At 40.3% G+C, this 17,661-nt stretch overlaps 1 protein-coding gene across 12 annotated transcripts in view; it reads left to right on the top strand.

Annotated features, from left to right (window-relative positions):
* Window positions 1-17,661, top strand: part of LTBP1 (latent transforming growth factor beta binding protein 1) — a 180,216-nt gene that overhangs the window by 141,951 nt on the left and 20,604 nt on the right. For all 12 annotated transcript variants that reach the window (XM_083432124.1, XM_083432120.1, XM_083432127.1 and 9 more), the window contains 5 exons: window positions 872-997; window positions 4,597-4,740; window positions 9,625-9,807; window positions 10,807-10,893; window positions 14,544-14,672. In XM_083432124.1, coding sequence (XP_083288250.1) covers window positions 872-997; window positions 4,597-4,740; window positions 9,625-9,807; window positions 10,807-10,893; window positions 14,544-14,672 — 669 coding nt within the window. The remainder of the gene's footprint in view (window positions 1-871; window positions 998-4,596; window positions 4,741-9,624; window positions 9,808-10,806; window positions 10,894-14,543; window positions 14,673-17,661) is intronic.

Here is a 17,661-nt window from a genome sequence, read left to right as displayed (position 1 = left end):
TGCAGCAAAAATACACACTGACTTCCAAAGAAATGTGTGTGAGTGTGGAAATAAGTAACTGGCTCTCTGAATCATACTTTACTCAACTATTCATCTCACTTTTTAAACTTTCAGTGTGAAATATATTCTAACAGTATAATGGTGTTCATACGCATATCATCAGAGGATATGGAACATGCTTTTGTAAGAGCTGTACCTCAGTGCATACAGAAACCTTTTCAACCTTTTTCAAATAAGAGAATGCCAGTAATGGCCCTGTTATCATCTGAGAAGATCTTGCAGATCCATCTGATTCCATGAGATGGATAAAAATCTGCATTGTAAGATGTTTCTCATGATATTTATTAATTAAATGTGATGGTCTTGTGTTGCTTAATTACAGCAGTCACAACTTATGTGGGGTTTGTGTTCAGGGGATAGTGCACAAAGCCAAAATTGCATATAGTCAAAACACATTGGGTGTAAAGGTGGGTGGAATTACCAAAGCTTTTTTTACCCCTGGACACCAGTCCCCTTTCCACCTCTTTTCATTTTTTTGCCAAGCACGTAAAGCTGAATGCGCACAAGTGAAAAATGTGTGTAAGTTGCGGGTCTAACTATACCCACAATGGTGTAAATGTATTGCATGCTTTTGTCCATGTACGTTATTCTTTTGTTTTTTGTGAAAACTGATTATTTGCTTTTTATTAGCATCATGTAGTCAGTCTCTCTTAATCTCTGAACATGTAAGAAAAACAGCACCTAAATGTTTTTCCCCAGCTATATGTCGTTCAAAATCTGTAATTAGTCTGTTTGTTTAGCTCCACATGCCAGCGTTTGAAAGTTGGCCTTAGAAATTTTCCCACCTGATATTAATGTATCTTATTTTCAGATGTGGATGAATGCGCCAACAGCACTGTGTGTGGAAGTCATGGGTTCTGCGACAATTCACCCGGGTCCTTCCGCTGCCTTTGTTATCAGGGTTATCAGTATCTACAGGATGGACAAGAGTGTGTGGGTGAGTTGTGAGATTTCCTTGAACAATGAGTTTTTAGGGGAAGCCCAGTGAATGCTTTCCTTATTATTTATATTACATGCCTACCCATTCAAATTGGAATAGGAAATGGTGCTAAATCTGAACTGAAACCAAAGGCAAGCCAATTATTTCACCTTCTTAGAACCTTCTGTTTCTGAAAACATCAAGCTGTTCACAAATCTCAATGTAACATCTGTTTAGACTCTTAGTTAAATGGCCAGAATTTTGCAAAGCCTACAGGAAATATAGACTGTCATGTGGTACAGCCACCTCCTTTGGCAAAGTAGTTGAACAGATTTCAGAGTTTCTGTAGTCCCCACAAAATATATTTCTCATCATAAAAAAACCCTTTGGTATTGTGATGAACTTGTCAATTCTGGTTAATTTTGCTAATAAGTGATACATTTCCTGGTATGTTATTAAGTGGTGACTAGATTTTTATTTTATTTAAGTGTTTATATATCCTGGCCTGTCATAATGATAAGCCCTCTGAAAATGTTTGGATTTTACCTTCTTCCCTTTTTGCCAAAGGCCCTTGAAGGTGCTGAAAAAGTATAAGTTGAATAGTTCAGTCTGGTGCGTGTCTGAATCCAAAACACAGCATGCAACTCATATTTCAAGAACATCCTGTTGTGCTTCTTGTCTTGATAGTTAACATCACTGCTTGTGGCAGAATTTGAAAAGGCCCTCATTGTGCGCCCAACCCACTAGAAGCAATATTTTTGCCTCCTGAATATGGCCCTAGTATTTGATTTCCACAAAAAAACCACACATAAAATATTCCATAGCTCATCTGTTCACAGGTTATCTCATAAACAATGTCATGCATTGCAACTATCTGAAAATCCAGACTGTGCTCTATTCTAACTTGAATATAGACCCTGTAGGAATAATGTTATATCATCCCATGGGCACAAACCTTTATTGCAGGAAATTAGATACATGTGGAGAAGCACATGCATAAATAGATACACACAGTTACCTAAGAATTTTCAGGTAAGCCAGCAGGAAATTTCTCAGGGTTTAAAAGAAAATCTGCTTCCTCAGTATAATCTTTAAGCCAAATATAGCTACAGTATCCTACCCAGTTCATTATTAGATTTGTTTAGCACATGCCCTTACTGAGCACAGAAGCATAAGGAACTGCAGGAAGGTCTGGAATAAGTGAGGGTGAAGTGAAAAATTCCAGACCGTATATGTGCGCCACACAAGCAAGCATTCTTGTAGGATGCACCAAGTTTATGATTTTATTTGCAACGGTCACAAGAAAACAGTGGAAGATGATACCTTGGCCCAACAATGAAAGGGAAATGTGCAGCTTGGGCGGCAGAATACATCAGTGTAATGCTTTTCTAGCAAAAAGGTATTGGAACAGAGATTCACTGTATGTCCTGCTGAAATGATCCCTTACCAAGATAGTGTTTTGGGTATTCTCATATAATTTGCTGACTGAACAGAGGTGCATTCCTGAAGCTCAACCTTTTGGGTCAATGGTAGGAATGTTAACCACACTTTGAAGTGAGTAATTCTAGTGAGCTGTATAATCTGTCACAGCTTTTCTTGATTTTTCCTTTTATATATCAGCAGAATGAATTACCTTCTGTGTATATTTTTTCACACAGTAAACAAGCTCAAATTCAAAGATGAAGTAAAAAAATAATATAATATGAGGAGGTAAAAAAAACCACCCATCTTAGACCCAAAAGCCAGGGATAACAAAAATGTATTTGACTGGCACTGAATAGCTGAGAACGTCAATGCCAGGCAAGCCTCCTTGAGGAAATCATTCCACAATCTGGGGGCTACCACTGTAAAGGCCCATTTCCTCATTGCCACCGTCAACACCTCTCTTGGAGGGGACACACAGAGAAGGGCCTCAGATAACAATTGTAGAGTCTGGGTAAGTTCATATGGGAGAAAGCAGTCCTTGATATATTGAGTTCTTGAGTGGAATAAGACCTTTATAGGTCAAAATTAGCATTTTGAATTTGTCCTGGGAACCAGTTGCAACTCCTGCAGTTGTGCCAGAAGCAGTGTTATACACTCAGGGCTGGTTTCAGCTAACTCAGTGTGCTAGTGGAAGCCAACATAGAGACTCTCACCAGCGCAATGGGTTTTTCCCATGACACCCCCAAATCTGCTCTGAAGTGTTTAGAGAACCCCAGCAATAGCACATGAGGGGAAATCGCCCTATCTGGCAAGCAGAAATACTTGTGCTGGCAGAATTATTGTATTAGCATGAAGTTGAATTCCATTCTATATCTGCCTGGTCCCAGTCAGCAATCTGGCTGCTGAGTTCTGACTAGTTGCACTTTCTGAACCACCTTCAAATATAATGCATTACAGTTATCTAACCTAGAGGTTACCAGAGCATAGACAACTGAAGCTACGTTATTTCCAGCATGTGGCGAATGCTTCTATTGTTGCACATTACTCCTACAGCTGTCGGGCTTTATTTTCCTTATAGGCTCTTGCTATATACATAGCCATCTATTTCAGTCAAATATAGAGCCATCTTTTTGGATATCTTCATTCTTTTTCTCCTGCAGTACGTAAAAAGGGATTAGCTGTTGGTTAATTTAAAATATTCAAAAAGTACCACTCTCGAAATAGAATGGGCTGCCCGGTTATGATGAGGAGCAAACCTATGGGCTTTATATGAAGCTTGTGTGAAGTGCTTTGAAGCAAGTTGCACAGGGATTCGGAACATGGCCTTCCTAACAAGAATTGCAGTGGAGACATGTTGATGTGAACGTAAAGCTTATGCTACACTGGAAACTTAAATTAGTTTAGCAGTCACTGGTTATCTTAAGAAAATGTGGGATTCCCTGTAACCTTCACTTCTCGTAGTGGGGGAACCACCAGAAGGCCCTCAGAGCTGGACCTCAGTGTCCGGGCTGTACGATGGGGGTGAAGACAGTGGTCTCCATAGCACTTAATGTTTACTTTTTATCTGTAAATAGCAGCTGCAGGGCAGTCCAATAAAGACTGAGAATGTAGTAGGGGGAAGCACAATGGAGTCCTGACAAAAATTGCTGTCCCTGCATCCAAGCTACTATTTGTATCAGGAGACAAGCTGCTGTTTATTGCCATTTTTGTCAGGAATTTGTTCCTTCTCCCCACAGTTTATAGTTGCAGTAAAATTAAAATTAAAAACCCTGAAGGCCAAACTACGTGCCTAGTGTAATTTGTAGTTTTGTTTCCACCTGGTGCTAAATTCTATGCCTTTGGGGGAAAGCCATTTTTATTTGTCCAGGCTATAATGTTCATTGTTTCCCCCCCTCCAATGAATTGTGTTGATTTTAGTGTTTTTATTGCTCTAGTCTGTTATACTTTTCCTGCTACATCATTAGATATATATATATGGATTGCTTGGTTGCATGTTTGATATTGTGTTCTTTTGTGGGGAGCCACCCTGGGAGGCTTGGCCAAACAGAAAGGAGGAATGAAAATGTTTTAATTACATAAATAGTCTAATTTTTCAGATGACAAAACAAGCACACAAACTACTAGAATAGTAGCACACTCACTCACTCACACCTTTTTAATGAAAGATAATGTTTGAATGTTTAATTTTACAGATGTGAATGAATGTGAAATGCTGAGTGGAGTATGCGGGGAAGCCCTCTGTGAAAATGTGGAAGGCTCCTTCCTATGTCTGTGTTCCGATGAAAACCAGGAGTATGACCCAATGACGGGACAGTGTCGCTTCCGTTCCTCGCCAGGTAATGTCCCATTGGCACTGAATTGGACCATATAAATGCACAGTCTGACAAACATGGGAAGGAGTTGAATCTGTAACTGGTGGGTGAAATCATCGTATGATTATGTCATGTTATCTAATGTGTGTATAGGTTTTGGGTTTTTTTAATTTAAATAAGTGGTCTAAATCCAAGACATGAAGTTTTAATGTCATGTATCATCATGGCTTTCCTATCTTTTCATCCCTCAACACAGCCACCTCTCCTTTTCACTCAGCCTCTACAGCTTCCATTTGCAGGTCCTGGTGCAGTGAAGCTGTGGGTCGTGTGGCCAAGGGATGATAAAGTTGCAATAAACACAGAACAATCACATGGGATTTAAACAAATCGCAACTTTATTGATTACAGATGTTAGCAAGTTTTTGTGCAGACATTGGGTGTGTATCCTGAATCAACCAACGTGCCTGCTGGTTGAGTATTTGGCAGGGTTAAGGTTAAGGATTGCCCTATGTCAAATTGGGGCAACCCCCTGAGATTTCCAGGGGAGGGATTAAGAGGAAACCCTGATTCCTTGGGCTGGGAAGGGCCCCCACACACACACCCCGTCCACCTAGACTAATAATGCAACCCAATGTCTTGTCCGATGTCAAGTTGTGGCACTTGCTATGAGGTAGGCAGAAACCCCAGACAGGCCCAATTTGTCTGAAGGCAAATTGCTCCCAGGCCCCAAATATGGTGACCAAAAACTTCCATAGCAATGTCTTTCGCAGGGTCACTTACCCTCAGGCAGACCTAAAATATTAAGAGTAGGGAGAGAGTGAATCCAATGACAGCTGAGGCTGATGCGTGACTGGCTTTTATAGCCAGGGAGCGGACCAAAAGGAAGAAAATTCCCCTCAGATCCACTACCAAGCTGCACCCCCTAGCTCATCTGTGATTGGCTGAGCCCCAGCCAAAGCCAGGAGACCGTCTTGAACTGCCATGGCCACTTCATCTTTTTCTCCATTTCTTATAACATCTTTGCAGCAGCATCCTTTGTGCAAAGCAAGTTCCTGATGAAAGTATTAATTTTACATAGGTTACACTTGTTTCATTTAATGTCAATGTGAGAGGAAGGTTGGATGTATACAAATATACATCCTACATGCTACAATTTTCCTGCTAAGTGAGAAGATGTCACTTATTCCAAGTGAGATCTGGTGTCCATTTGAAGCATAATTTTAATTCAGCACATTTAAAATATATTTAAGGCATTTATAGAATGCCACGTGTTCACACTTGTCTTTACTCTACACCAAGGGATTTTCTTCTGTTTCTGCTTTACTTGGCAGGAAATTATCAGATTACTGCGTTCTGAAAGGATCTTGTCACAGTCTGACCATTTGACTCCCATTTTTGAGGGCAGATATGTGACTAATAGGAAATCTAGTGTTAAAAATGAATTAATCAGTAACGTGTTTAATCAGCAGCACATTCTTTTTCCTGCAGCCCAGAATAAGAAAGCATTCATTAAGACTTAATTTGAAAGTAATTAACTGTTTGTTGAGGTTGTAATTTAAACTTTATTTTATCAGCTAGAAGCAAAAATAACTGAAGTGCTTTTCAAGGTTATTCCTAATGGATTATGTATGGCTAAAGGTGGGGGAAGGCTGTGCTTGGGCAACCTGCCTGGTAGTGATTTCTGGTGTATCTGTTTTGTTGATGTTACCCTCAGCAGATAAACAACAAGGTCAAACTGCTTCATTAAAATGATAGTTTTTAAGAAAGACCCTAGACTCATTTCAACAAAAGCAGGTGAGAAGAGGATAGTCCTGTTGATTTAGACCCCAAATTACAAACCCAACATATGAGACTTTTCTGAGTCTTGCACTTCCAGTGTGGAGGCCAAGCCAACTGCACAGCCGGTCTGATCAATGTTGGCCTTAGAATAATGAAGTTATAACTTGCCTGCTATACTGGATCTCCCACCTGCCCTTGAGCAGATCAAGAGATTTATCAGTAAAACAGCACAATCCCTCAATGAAAAAGGGAGTCCAGGCTCTTCAGACAGACTGTTTTGTAGAGTCTAGTCACCAGCTTTTCAAGATGTTCGTTGTTTACTGGACGGAATCTGTGTCACTCAGCTCCTAGGATCTGTCACTTAGAGCCAACAGAGAACACACACTTCTCAGTTTAAAAAATAGAAAACTTCTGAAAGTTCTCAGAGAAGTCTAAATTCTTCAGCAGCAATGACAGTGAAATTCACACCAAAGCCCTTCAGCTGCGGGATTTGAAGGTCTCAGCATGCCTTAGGAAGGTGTTTCTTTGCACTTCGACCATCCTTTGCCCTCTATTAAGTGGTCTTCTGCTTCTCACTATCAGGCACTGATATTCTAAGGCAGGCTTCCTTAACCTCAGCCCTCCAGATGTTTTTGGCCTACAACTCCCATGATCCCTAGCTAGCAGGACCAGTGGTCGGGGATGATGGGAATTGTAGTCTCAAAACATCTGAAGGGCCGAGGTTGAGGAAGCCTGTTCTAAGGTTTGTGATTTATGAACCTTCTCCCAACTCTAAGAATAATCTGCTTTCGCATTCTGAAGTAAAGCAACATACATTCCATAGTATCCACCTGTTCAAAAGGAGACTTGCAGGTGTATCTTCCAAATGTACTTTCCTGAAACAATCTACTTTCAAACGTATATATTAAGTGGTTAATAACATAGGCAAAGAATCATGTGCAGACCAAGATGAGTCTTTGTACATTTCTGGGTGTTTTTTAACGAAAAGTTTTTGTGTCTCGTTCAGTTTCCAAACATTCACAAGGCTTGCCTGCCTAACTCTCAGTCACAGCTGTGTAAACAGCTTTATTTTTTAAAAAAAGTTCTGGGCACATAATGGGAGGAAGAACTGAGAATCCCAAGTATAAAATAGGATTAAATAGTCACAAAGAGTTTCAAATTCCAGAGGAGTAACCTTGCTAGACCAACAGAGTCACACCCACACTGATTAGATTCTGTATTAATTTGTACTCTACACAGTGCTGCTATCTCATACAATATGTAATACTTTGAGCTATGTTTGGGGGTCCCCCCCTTTGTTATTTTTGCACTTTTTGTTAATAAACCAAAAAGAAATAATCATCTCTCTGCTCAGAGTACATATATTCACCCATTTAAATGAACTATTTAATTAATCTGATTAAAGATTCAGGTAGGTAGCAGTGTTGGTCTGACATAGTTGGGGAAAATAAAAAAAATGTCCAGTAGTACCTTAGAGACCAACTAAGTTTGTTCTTGGTATAAGCTTTCGTGTGCATGCACACTTCTTCAGAAAACTTATACCAATATTCACAGGAAAGCTTATACCAAGAACAAACTTAGTTGGTCTCTAAGGTGCTACTGGACAATTTTTTATATATATTTCATCTGATTAAATAAGTGGGATCTGGCCCACGGAAGGTCGGTATCCCAATAAATTTGTTAGGTGCCCCTAGACCCTGTTGATTTTGCAACGAGGAGTTTGTTTCTCATTCCTCTTGGGCTGGTTTTTGGCTCTCCTTTCCTTGGAAACTGTTGTGGCTTAAAGAGTGGGAAGGAAGGGTTTGGATAGTTTTTTGCTCTTCAAGATTCTGGCTCTAGTTCACCTCAACATATGGCCTACGTCCAATGAAAATGTGTACTATGGTGACTAAGGTACTGAGCCTCCTCTCACCTTGAGAGAACCAATTTACTTCAGCTAGATTTCTGTGACACATGATAGTCTTCGTTTGGTTCTTATTGGGCTGAGGAATACCACAAAACCACTGTACTTCATGAAATTCAGCACATTATAGAAAACTGTAATTATCTGATGAGGAGAGACCACAGACTAGACTAACAAAGATAAAATAGCACTCAGCTGGGTGTTTCCCCATAGCACACATTGACCTTGGCAAAATATCAAAGAGAAATCAGTGTGTTGGTGTGCTAAATTTGAATAGCTCTGTATGACAGTTTGTTTATGTCCTCTGACGCAAACACGCATTCTTCTGAAGAGAGAAAAGAAAAATGTTAAGTGTTTGGTAACAACTGCATTGCATGTTAAGATATATATCCTGCTTAAACAACTATTTTATTCATCATAACTGTAGAATATTTTGAGCACAATAAGGCAGATTACAATTTAAGGCAATAAATTTCTAATTGCACCTCTCCTCAATCTGGATATGGTTTAACTCCTTCATGTGGGTATCTTACAATTTACAACTGTGAGGAACTTTTGCTCTGCGTTATTCAGATTAACAAGCTTAACAATTCTCACTAAAAAGCAAATAAGCAATATGAAGAAGTAAGGTGTGTGTACAAGCTTCTAGGAAAAATTGGGTCAGTAAGCTTCCAATATGTGGGTTCAATTGTGTTTAATGGTCTAATGGCAAAATGGTATAATCTTATCTGTTGTATCTTTTCTTCTTAAGGATTGTATGTCAGCAATGTATTATAAGGACTGGGGACCTGAATATTCTTGCATCAAATCCCATGGACATTAATCAGAGAAGTTTAAGGGCATAACTGTGATATTTCTCTGTCTGTATAATCACAGCACCCAAATTAGCCACAGTTCTCTCTAACCAGGGTTTCCTCTTCATCACGATTTGAAATCAGGCAATGAAGTCATTTTGCATATCCTGATTAATGGGGAACCTGATTAGCATCTGCTGAGTGTGACTGATGTAAATGCAGATGTTGCCACAAATAAGGCTCACAGGAAAAAAATCAGAGAGGAAATTCACACAAAGAAATGGGAGGGACTGGGGTGAAAGAGTACAATTCTGCAGTCTGGAGAGCCCATGGAAACTACCAAATATTACACGATAGGCGGCAAGACTATATAATTTATTTCTGAATTTGCTTTTGCTGTATGACATTGTATCTTTCATCTTTTGTGTTTAGATTTACCAGTAGATACAAAAGAAATGGCAGATGAAAAGAAGGAATGCTACTACAATCTAAATGATGCAAATTTTTGCGATAATGTACTAACATCCAATGTTACGAAACAAGAATGCTGCTGTACTTTGGGTGCCGGCTGGGGTGATAACTGTGAAATATTCCCATGTCCTGTGCTTGGAAGTCGTAAGTGATCATTTCCCATTCACTGGTAGTTGCTATTCATAACACCATAATGTGGATCGGTAGCTTTTGCATGTTTGACTATGCAATCCTATGCATGTTTATTCAGAAGTAAATCCCACTGTTTTTAGTGGGGCTTTCTCCCAAGTAAATGGGAGAACTGCAATCTTAGATCTTAATCCTTTATGCAAGCCATGTTGGACTTAATCCTCATTGGATTCTTTGGCACTTTTGAATAAGTAAGCATAGAGTTGAGCTATTAGTTATAAAGGAGTGTGTTCTGCTTTCCTATTTCATTTGGCATCAAAGAATATGTCTACAGTGGATTCATTCAGTTCCTTTGTACAGTAAGCCCACAATTTATGCAGGGGTTACATTCCAAGGATCGCACCTAAAGCCAAAATTGTGTATAGTCAGAACACATTGAATTCAGTGGTGGGTGGGATTGCCAAAGTCATTTTCCCCAGCACTCCACCCTTTTTCTGACCCTCCCCCCTTTTTGCCATGGATGTTAAGCTGAATGTGCACAAATTAGATGCTCATCAATTGCAGGTTTACTGTATTACACAGGGAGTTAAAGTTTCCTATTAGATTTCTTTTGCTTCAGTGATCACTTATCTGGACATCAATAATCAGGATTTCTACTCAAGATATGCTTTAAGTTCCATGCTTTATCATTATATTTATTTGAAGCCTCTGTTTATTTGGGGCACCACTTTTTAGCCAACAGAATCACAAAAAGTCTGCATGCATCTTTTAAAAAGAATCTTTTTATAGTTGCTCTGGAACATTTACCAGTCTTACGAGCCATGGCCATAGCTGAATATCATTGTCCATTCCCCACCCCCTAAAAATGTCTAATATGAGAAAGGAGAACTTATAAAATGAGAAATCATGCATTAGAACATGAGAGTGCTGTTTTAAGATATTGCATCTGTTGTGTTTCACACTGTGATGCGTGAATACATTTCTAATTGGATTCTTGGTTTATCTTCCTGCTAGCTGAGTTTACTGAACTGTGCCCTGAAGGGAAAGGATACATACCCTCTGAAGATTCATCTTATGGAGCTGTTACACAGGACTACAAAGGTCAGCTCCAGTTATACAGATTTGAATTATATATTAGTGTTTCAGCATTCCTAAAAGATACCAGCGCTCATTTAAAGTCTGTTTTGGTGTAGCGGTCTGCCAAATGTTTATGAGGTTTGTTTGTTTGATTTTACGAAAAATTGCTCCTTTGGGTGGGGATAGGTGGAAACACCTGCAATCAATTTCTACATTGCACTTTGTCACTTCTGTTTATGACCATTGCTTCCTTTCACTGCTGCAAATTCATTTTGCATTTGAAAAGGTTTCTTCATTGTGTGGTACCAGCTGGCTAGGGATCAGACAGGGAACCCAATGCCATCATGGTTGTTGAAATACGGTATAGCCAGTCAGACTGGGCTGCTGGTGGACAATTGAAGCCTTCCTGTTTCCTTCTTCCTGAATGGGAAGGGCTGTGCCCTCAGTAGGTAGAGCACATGCTTTGCATTCAAAAGATCCAGGGTTCAATCTCCAGCATATCCAGGAAGAGATGGGAGAGACCCCTGTCTGAAAACCTAGAGAGCTACTGTAGATGATACTGAGCCAGATAGTTCAGTTGTTCTGGCTTGATATAAGGCAGCTTCCTCATCTGAACCTTAAATAACTTATCAAAAATACTTTGCAATGAGCATATACTGAGGGGGGGCTTGACCTCTGACTTTAATGAGATTTAGGAGTGGCCTTGCAAAGATGCAAATGATGTACAAACAGCAGCTGAAAGCTAGGTGTTAGGCTACAGTTCCTATGAAAGTCAGTGGGCGTTGGACCTTGCTATAGATGACTTGTAGGTTAACAAATATTCTGGCAACCTCATCCTAAACCAGGCTTCCTCAAACTCGGCCCTGTTTTGAGACTACAGTTCCCATCATCCCTGACCACTGGTCCTGCTAGCTAGGGATCATGGGAGTTGTAGGCCAAAAAAGCATCTGGAGGACCGAGTTTGAGGAAGCCTGTCCTAAACTGTAACAGCACAATCCTGTGCAAGACTCCTTGGAGGTAAGTCCCTTTGAGTTCAATGAGACCTACTTCTAGATAAGTGTTTTTTAGGATTGCAGTCTTAAGTCTGTAGTCCAGTACACACTTACCTGGAGTAAGTCTCATAGAATTCAAAGAAACTGAACTCCTTGTTCCATGGAATAGGTGATTACACTTATAGCAGCAACCTATTCATGTCTAGTCAGAAGTATCTGCATGCAACTCCCATATAATAAGACTAAAAGGTTTGTGATAGCATGTGATGTGGTGCTGGTTTGGTGCTGCTGAACTTTTATTTTAAATTCTGATGATATGAACAGGCCAACCTTCCACTGCTCCAGCTGGAACCAGTTGGACTGTTTAATCAGGTCATCCAGAAATTCCATTCCCGTTTTCCTTTTTGTTTTCACCTGCATTTCTTTCTTAGCATGAGTATCTTAGGTTCTCTTTAGAATTCTCCATTTCCCCTTTCAGCTATATCATTCGACTTCCAACTAGCCTGGATGTGCTATCCTTCAGCTATATGTTCTTTTCTAAAGTCCTTATTTTGGTAGTATGGGTCTCAAGTTTTCATATAATTTCTTTTCTTTAAAAGCTGCTCCATTTCTGGAAGAGTGGCTGCAAAAATATTTGTATAGCCAATTCATCCTTTCTGGAGCAGTCAGTATTTTAGGATTTTTACCTTTTAGAGCTGTTCAGCAGATACAAAACATTCCTTTCTTGGCATAACATCTATTGTTGCCATGATATAAATGGAGAACAATTCCATTCAGAGCAATGGGCTCACACCTGAGTGATTTGACCCAGTTTGTATTTGCCTTGAGTGACCCTAGCCTGATTTTGAGGAAATAGTGCAATAAATACATGGGGAAAGAAACAAGGCTAGGAAAAGAAATAAATTCCAAATCCAGCAAAAAAAATGGATATGAAATAATTCATAAAACTAAAGTTTTATGTGCCAAAAGTATATTTTTCTATAAAATGTGATTTAAACCACTAATATTCATTTTTCATGCTTTTTGCTAAGTATGAGCTTTCTTTTGTGCAGGGCATTTCAGCTGCAGAGCAATTTTCTCTTAAGTTTGTGGAAATGTCTGTCTGTCAGTTTAAGTTATGTCAAAAAGCCCCCAGATACCAGAGTGATAAGTACCTTCAGAACTCTGTGCAGCAAAATTTATAGTTATGCCTGTGTGGAGGAAGCCACCATCGCTGGAATCTCCAGAGCAGGCGCCAAAAACAAATCGTTAATTCTCAGCAGGATTTTAAATCAGACACAACACAGGAGCAAGAAAAAGGGGCACAAAATCAGGGTGTTCCCTTAGCCAACATAAGCAGAGAGCATGAAAGTAGTTACCGAGGGTGAAGGTATGGTGAAGTACTTGACGAAGCAGCCCTTCTTAGAGCACTAACTTCAGAGAAGTCACATTGGCAACAATGCTCTTGAAAAGCAGCTCATGGATCACAACTCTGATCACACATGGAAATAAGATTGTGTGTGCAGTCTCAATGTTACAGTTAAAGCAGAGCACACTCAGACTAGTTAAGTGTGATTAGTGTATACTTGCTAAATAAATAGCAATGTGCCTGCGTTGTGTGAAAAGATGTACGTATGCTGATGGCAGCCGCAGTTTTACATTAGCCCAAGCCACGAGCACTAACCGGGGGGGAAATCTGTTGTATCACTGATGCTAAACATTCTCTCAATATTTGGCACAAACTTATACAATTGAGTGCACCTATAGCTGCAACTGTAAATCTGAAAATACACAAAAGATCAGGAAATGGTTATTGCATGATAAAGTGAAGGCACAGTTATTGTTGTTGTTAAAACTTGAAATCTGAAGGCAATTCACAATATATCAAAATATTGTGTAGTTCCATACAGGCTTCAGCACTGTTCTGAAATTCAAGCCATGTTTACCAAAGCTAATATATATATATATATATATATATATATATATATATATATATCACATGCTTGAGTAAGCACCAAAGCTACCCCTTCTGTAGAGCCATCTGAATTGGAGCTGCTTATGATTTAACAGTTCATACTCATAAGTTAGCTGTTAAATGTATTTCCTATGTACTCTCTCAATGGGCTTAAAATACACAGTCTGCTCACCGGTGAGGGTGCCTGATTTTGAGCCCTTTTCCCTTGACTGCCCCTTCCATGCATGCCTGCTCCACTAAGTCTGCCTGGCATTCAAGCATAGGATGCAATGTTAAAATAGGGTCTGTGCACATAGATTCCAGGGGCAGGATTGTGCAATGCCACACCCAGATTGTGTGTAAACTTTCTAGTGAATTGGGCAAGAGTTCAGGTCCTGTTCCAAATCTTCCTCTGGAATGATCTATTGTACCTCATGATTTTCTTTTTAACAATGCAGCTTACCGTGACTAGTTAGTAATAGTTCAAAGAGGGATTATGCCTTCTAGGTCGTTTCTTTTTCTTGAAGTAAATGCAGTTTATCCCAGCAGTAGCTTCATTAAAAGTACTTTACTCCCTGCTATGCCTCTAGTTAAATATTTTGGCTGATAAATGGTAGAATCAAAGTTTTCTCCATTCTTTTTGTTCCTCTGTGTGTGCGTATCCTGGCAAGATAGACTAAAAATTCATATTCAACTGAAATGGCCATGTAGGACTTCCAACTATTCATGCCATTATCCTTTTTCCACAGATGCTGATGAATGTCAGCTCTTTGGGCAAGAAATATGTAAGAACGGCTTCTGTTTAAACACACAGCCAGGCTATGAGTGTTACTGCAAACAAGGCACATACTATGATCCTGTAAAACTTCAGTGCTTTGGTAAGTATACAAACTGTTACCATGTCCCCTTACTCTCTACATTTGCCAACCAGCACTGGGGAATGAGATTTTAATTCTTGCTTGCTCTTACAAATTATTCACACATGAAAGCTGGCTGATTATTTTCTCCATGTAATCCTTCGAAACAGTGCCTGAGTACTTTGTGTATTGGGCTGTATATGACTAGGAGCAATTTGCTTGATTGCAGTGGCTGGAAGGAATGTAGTTGTGGTTGCAGAAATTGCTCTGGCTTCATATCTGGGTGCAATCCAGTTCACATTGATGTTTCTACTCTCTCCAATTGTTTGTTTCTTTATTTTCCTATAGTGCCACTAGTGTTTGTGGCACTTTATGGTGTCTGCCCCAAAAAGCATACAAGCTAAAATTTGATACAGAAGAAAAGGAAGGAAGTGGAATCAGGAGCAAAGAGCAAAACAATGTGCGATTGCTTCAGTTGCAAGTTTAGCAGGGTGAATTACACTGTGACATAGGAACTAGCAAGTTGTGTCATGTTGTTGTTGTTATTGTTGTTGTTGTTGTTGTGTCGTTCAGTCGTGTTCGACTCTTCATGACCCCATGAACCAGAGCCAGGCACTCCTGTCTTCCACTGCCTCCCGCAGTTTGGTCAGACTCATGTTGGTAGCTTTGAGAACACTGTCCAACCATCTCGTCCACTGTCGTCCCCTTCTCCTTATGCCCTCCATCTTTCCCAACTTCAAGGTCTTTTCCAGGGAGTCTTCTCTTCTCATGAGGTAGCCAAAGTATTGGAGCCTCAGCTTCAGGATCTGTCCTTCCAATGAGCACTCAGGGCTAATTTCCTTCAGAATGGATAGGTTTGATCTTCTTGCAGTCCATGGGACTCTCAAGAGTCTCCTCCAGCACCATAATCCAAAAGCATCAATTCTTCGGCGATCAGCCTTCTTTATGGTCCAGCTCTCACTTCCATACATCACTACTGGGAAAATCATAGCTTTAATTATACAGACCTTTGTTGGCAAGGTTGTGTCATAGGCTTCATGGAGAAGGTAAATTTTGAGGAGGGCTTTGATTGGGGGGCTTCATGGAAAAGGTAAAGTTTAAGGAGGGATTTGGAGGCAGTAAAAAGGTGGTGGCATGTCAGTGTACTGGAAGTCAGTTCCAAGCATGCAGTGCAGAAAGCAGGGACTTATAACCCATTTCCTCTCAGCAGCTCCCAAAGAAATTCCTTTTATTTTGTTAATATATTTTATAATCCCACCTTTCTTCCATCACAGAATCAAAAGTGGTGCCCATGTAGTTCCATGGCAGTCACCCATCCAGGCACTGACCAGACCCAAACCTGCATAGCTTCACCTAGGCGGTGGTTTCATGTGCCTTCAGGCATTACCCTGTGAAAAACAACTAGCAAATTCATTAATAAACTAGAACACAATTTAAAGCTCAATGTATGTATTCGCAACTACTCCCTGCCTCCCAAGCATGTCTATTTTCCATGGTGTAGATCTCCCCTACTCTTAGGTTGCTGCTCAGCAGCTGCCAGGTAGTGAGTTTCCCTGTCATTGACTATCATATATCCACAGTCAGAAATGCAGCAGTGGCATGTGGCCTTACTTTGGTAGGTTTCTCGCTGAGCCTTCTCTACACGGAGCAGAGTTCTGGAATACTGTGCCAGAAGATGCAGTGTTTGCCACTTACACAGGCTTTTTTAAAGGGTTGGACAAATTTGTGGAGGAGAGGTCTATCACTGGCTGCTGGTCATAGTTGCTATATGCCACCTGGAGGTTCAGAAATAATATATCTCATAAGTACCAGTTGTTGGGAAAGGACATCAGGGGTAGAACTGGTGCCATCATGTGCTGCATGTAAACTTCCAAGTGGGATCTGTTGGCCACTCCGGGAAACAGAGTGCTGTTCTCATCCATCACAACTCATCTTACATTCTTAGCAGTGGTAGCTAGTGCCCACTGGAGCTGGTAGGGGAGAAGGCAAAGAGGCCAACGGTTGGTGGAGCCAGAGCCCATGAATTCTTCCCATCCTCCTCCCTGCTTAGTTCTACAAGAGCAACCCCGAGACTAAGAAGGAGGCAGGAGACATCCAGTGCTACCCTAAGAAGGCAGGAGGTGGATGGTGAAGCTGGCAGGGCAGGGTCCTATTTGCCCTGATGGACCAGCCACCATTGGTTCTGAGGCAGAATTTCTTGCAATACTTTTTTATCCTCAGGACATTTCTGAGATTTTTCTTTCTTTCACCCACTTAAAAGAAAAATGATACTTGCAGAATTTTCTCCAAATATTCTTCATTGTTTTATTTCTTTGTTTGTGGGTGGGGGGGGGCACCATCTCACCCCTGCAATGCCCCAGAAAGACCCTAGGTCCAGGAGACTCATGGAGAGCATCACCCTTGAGAAGCTTTTAGGGGATTTCTCCTGCCCCTGGAAAAAAAATGATGGAATCCTTCTCCCAATCCCCTAGCCAAAGTTTTTCTGGCCACAAATAGAGTAGATATTTTTGGCAGGCCATTTGTGCACAGCTCTAAAATCTTGGCAAGAGTGCCAAGAAACTGGCAGAGTTTGAAGCAAGTTGCTAATCCTTTGGGAACTCAGCATATCCTTAGTTTCTAACTGGTTTTACATGGACATTATTCTACCTATCTGTACATCTCTACAAGAGCTATGTATAGCCTAGCCCTCTGTTCTTTATACATGAGGACATTATTGGACTCATCTCTGGCTAATGTTTTTTGGTTTGTTTGGGGTTTTTGGGGGTTGTTTTTTTAAAGATCAATTTGAGGAAATAGGTATTTTTAAAGCAGGATTATTCTCCCCCCACCAAAAAAACACACACCCCACCAGTAGCTGATATTCAATATGGAATAGTAATTCACACTCTTGATGATCATAAATGTTCTTCCAGTCTACTGAACTGCCTACTAATTCACTTTTGCCATTTGACTGAAAATTATTTAGTCACGACCTTCACTTTAGCAGTTTAAACAGAAAACCATTCTGTGT

This window comes from Podarcis tiliguerta (genome assembly GCF_965153285.1).
Source record: "Podarcis tiliguerta genome assembly, chromosome: 3".
NCBI classification, from domain to species: domain Eukaryota; kingdom Metazoa; phylum Chordata; class Lepidosauria; order Squamata; family Lacertidae; genus Podarcis; species Podarcis tiliguerta.
This window is presented reverse-complemented; position numbering and strand designations above follow the sequence as displayed.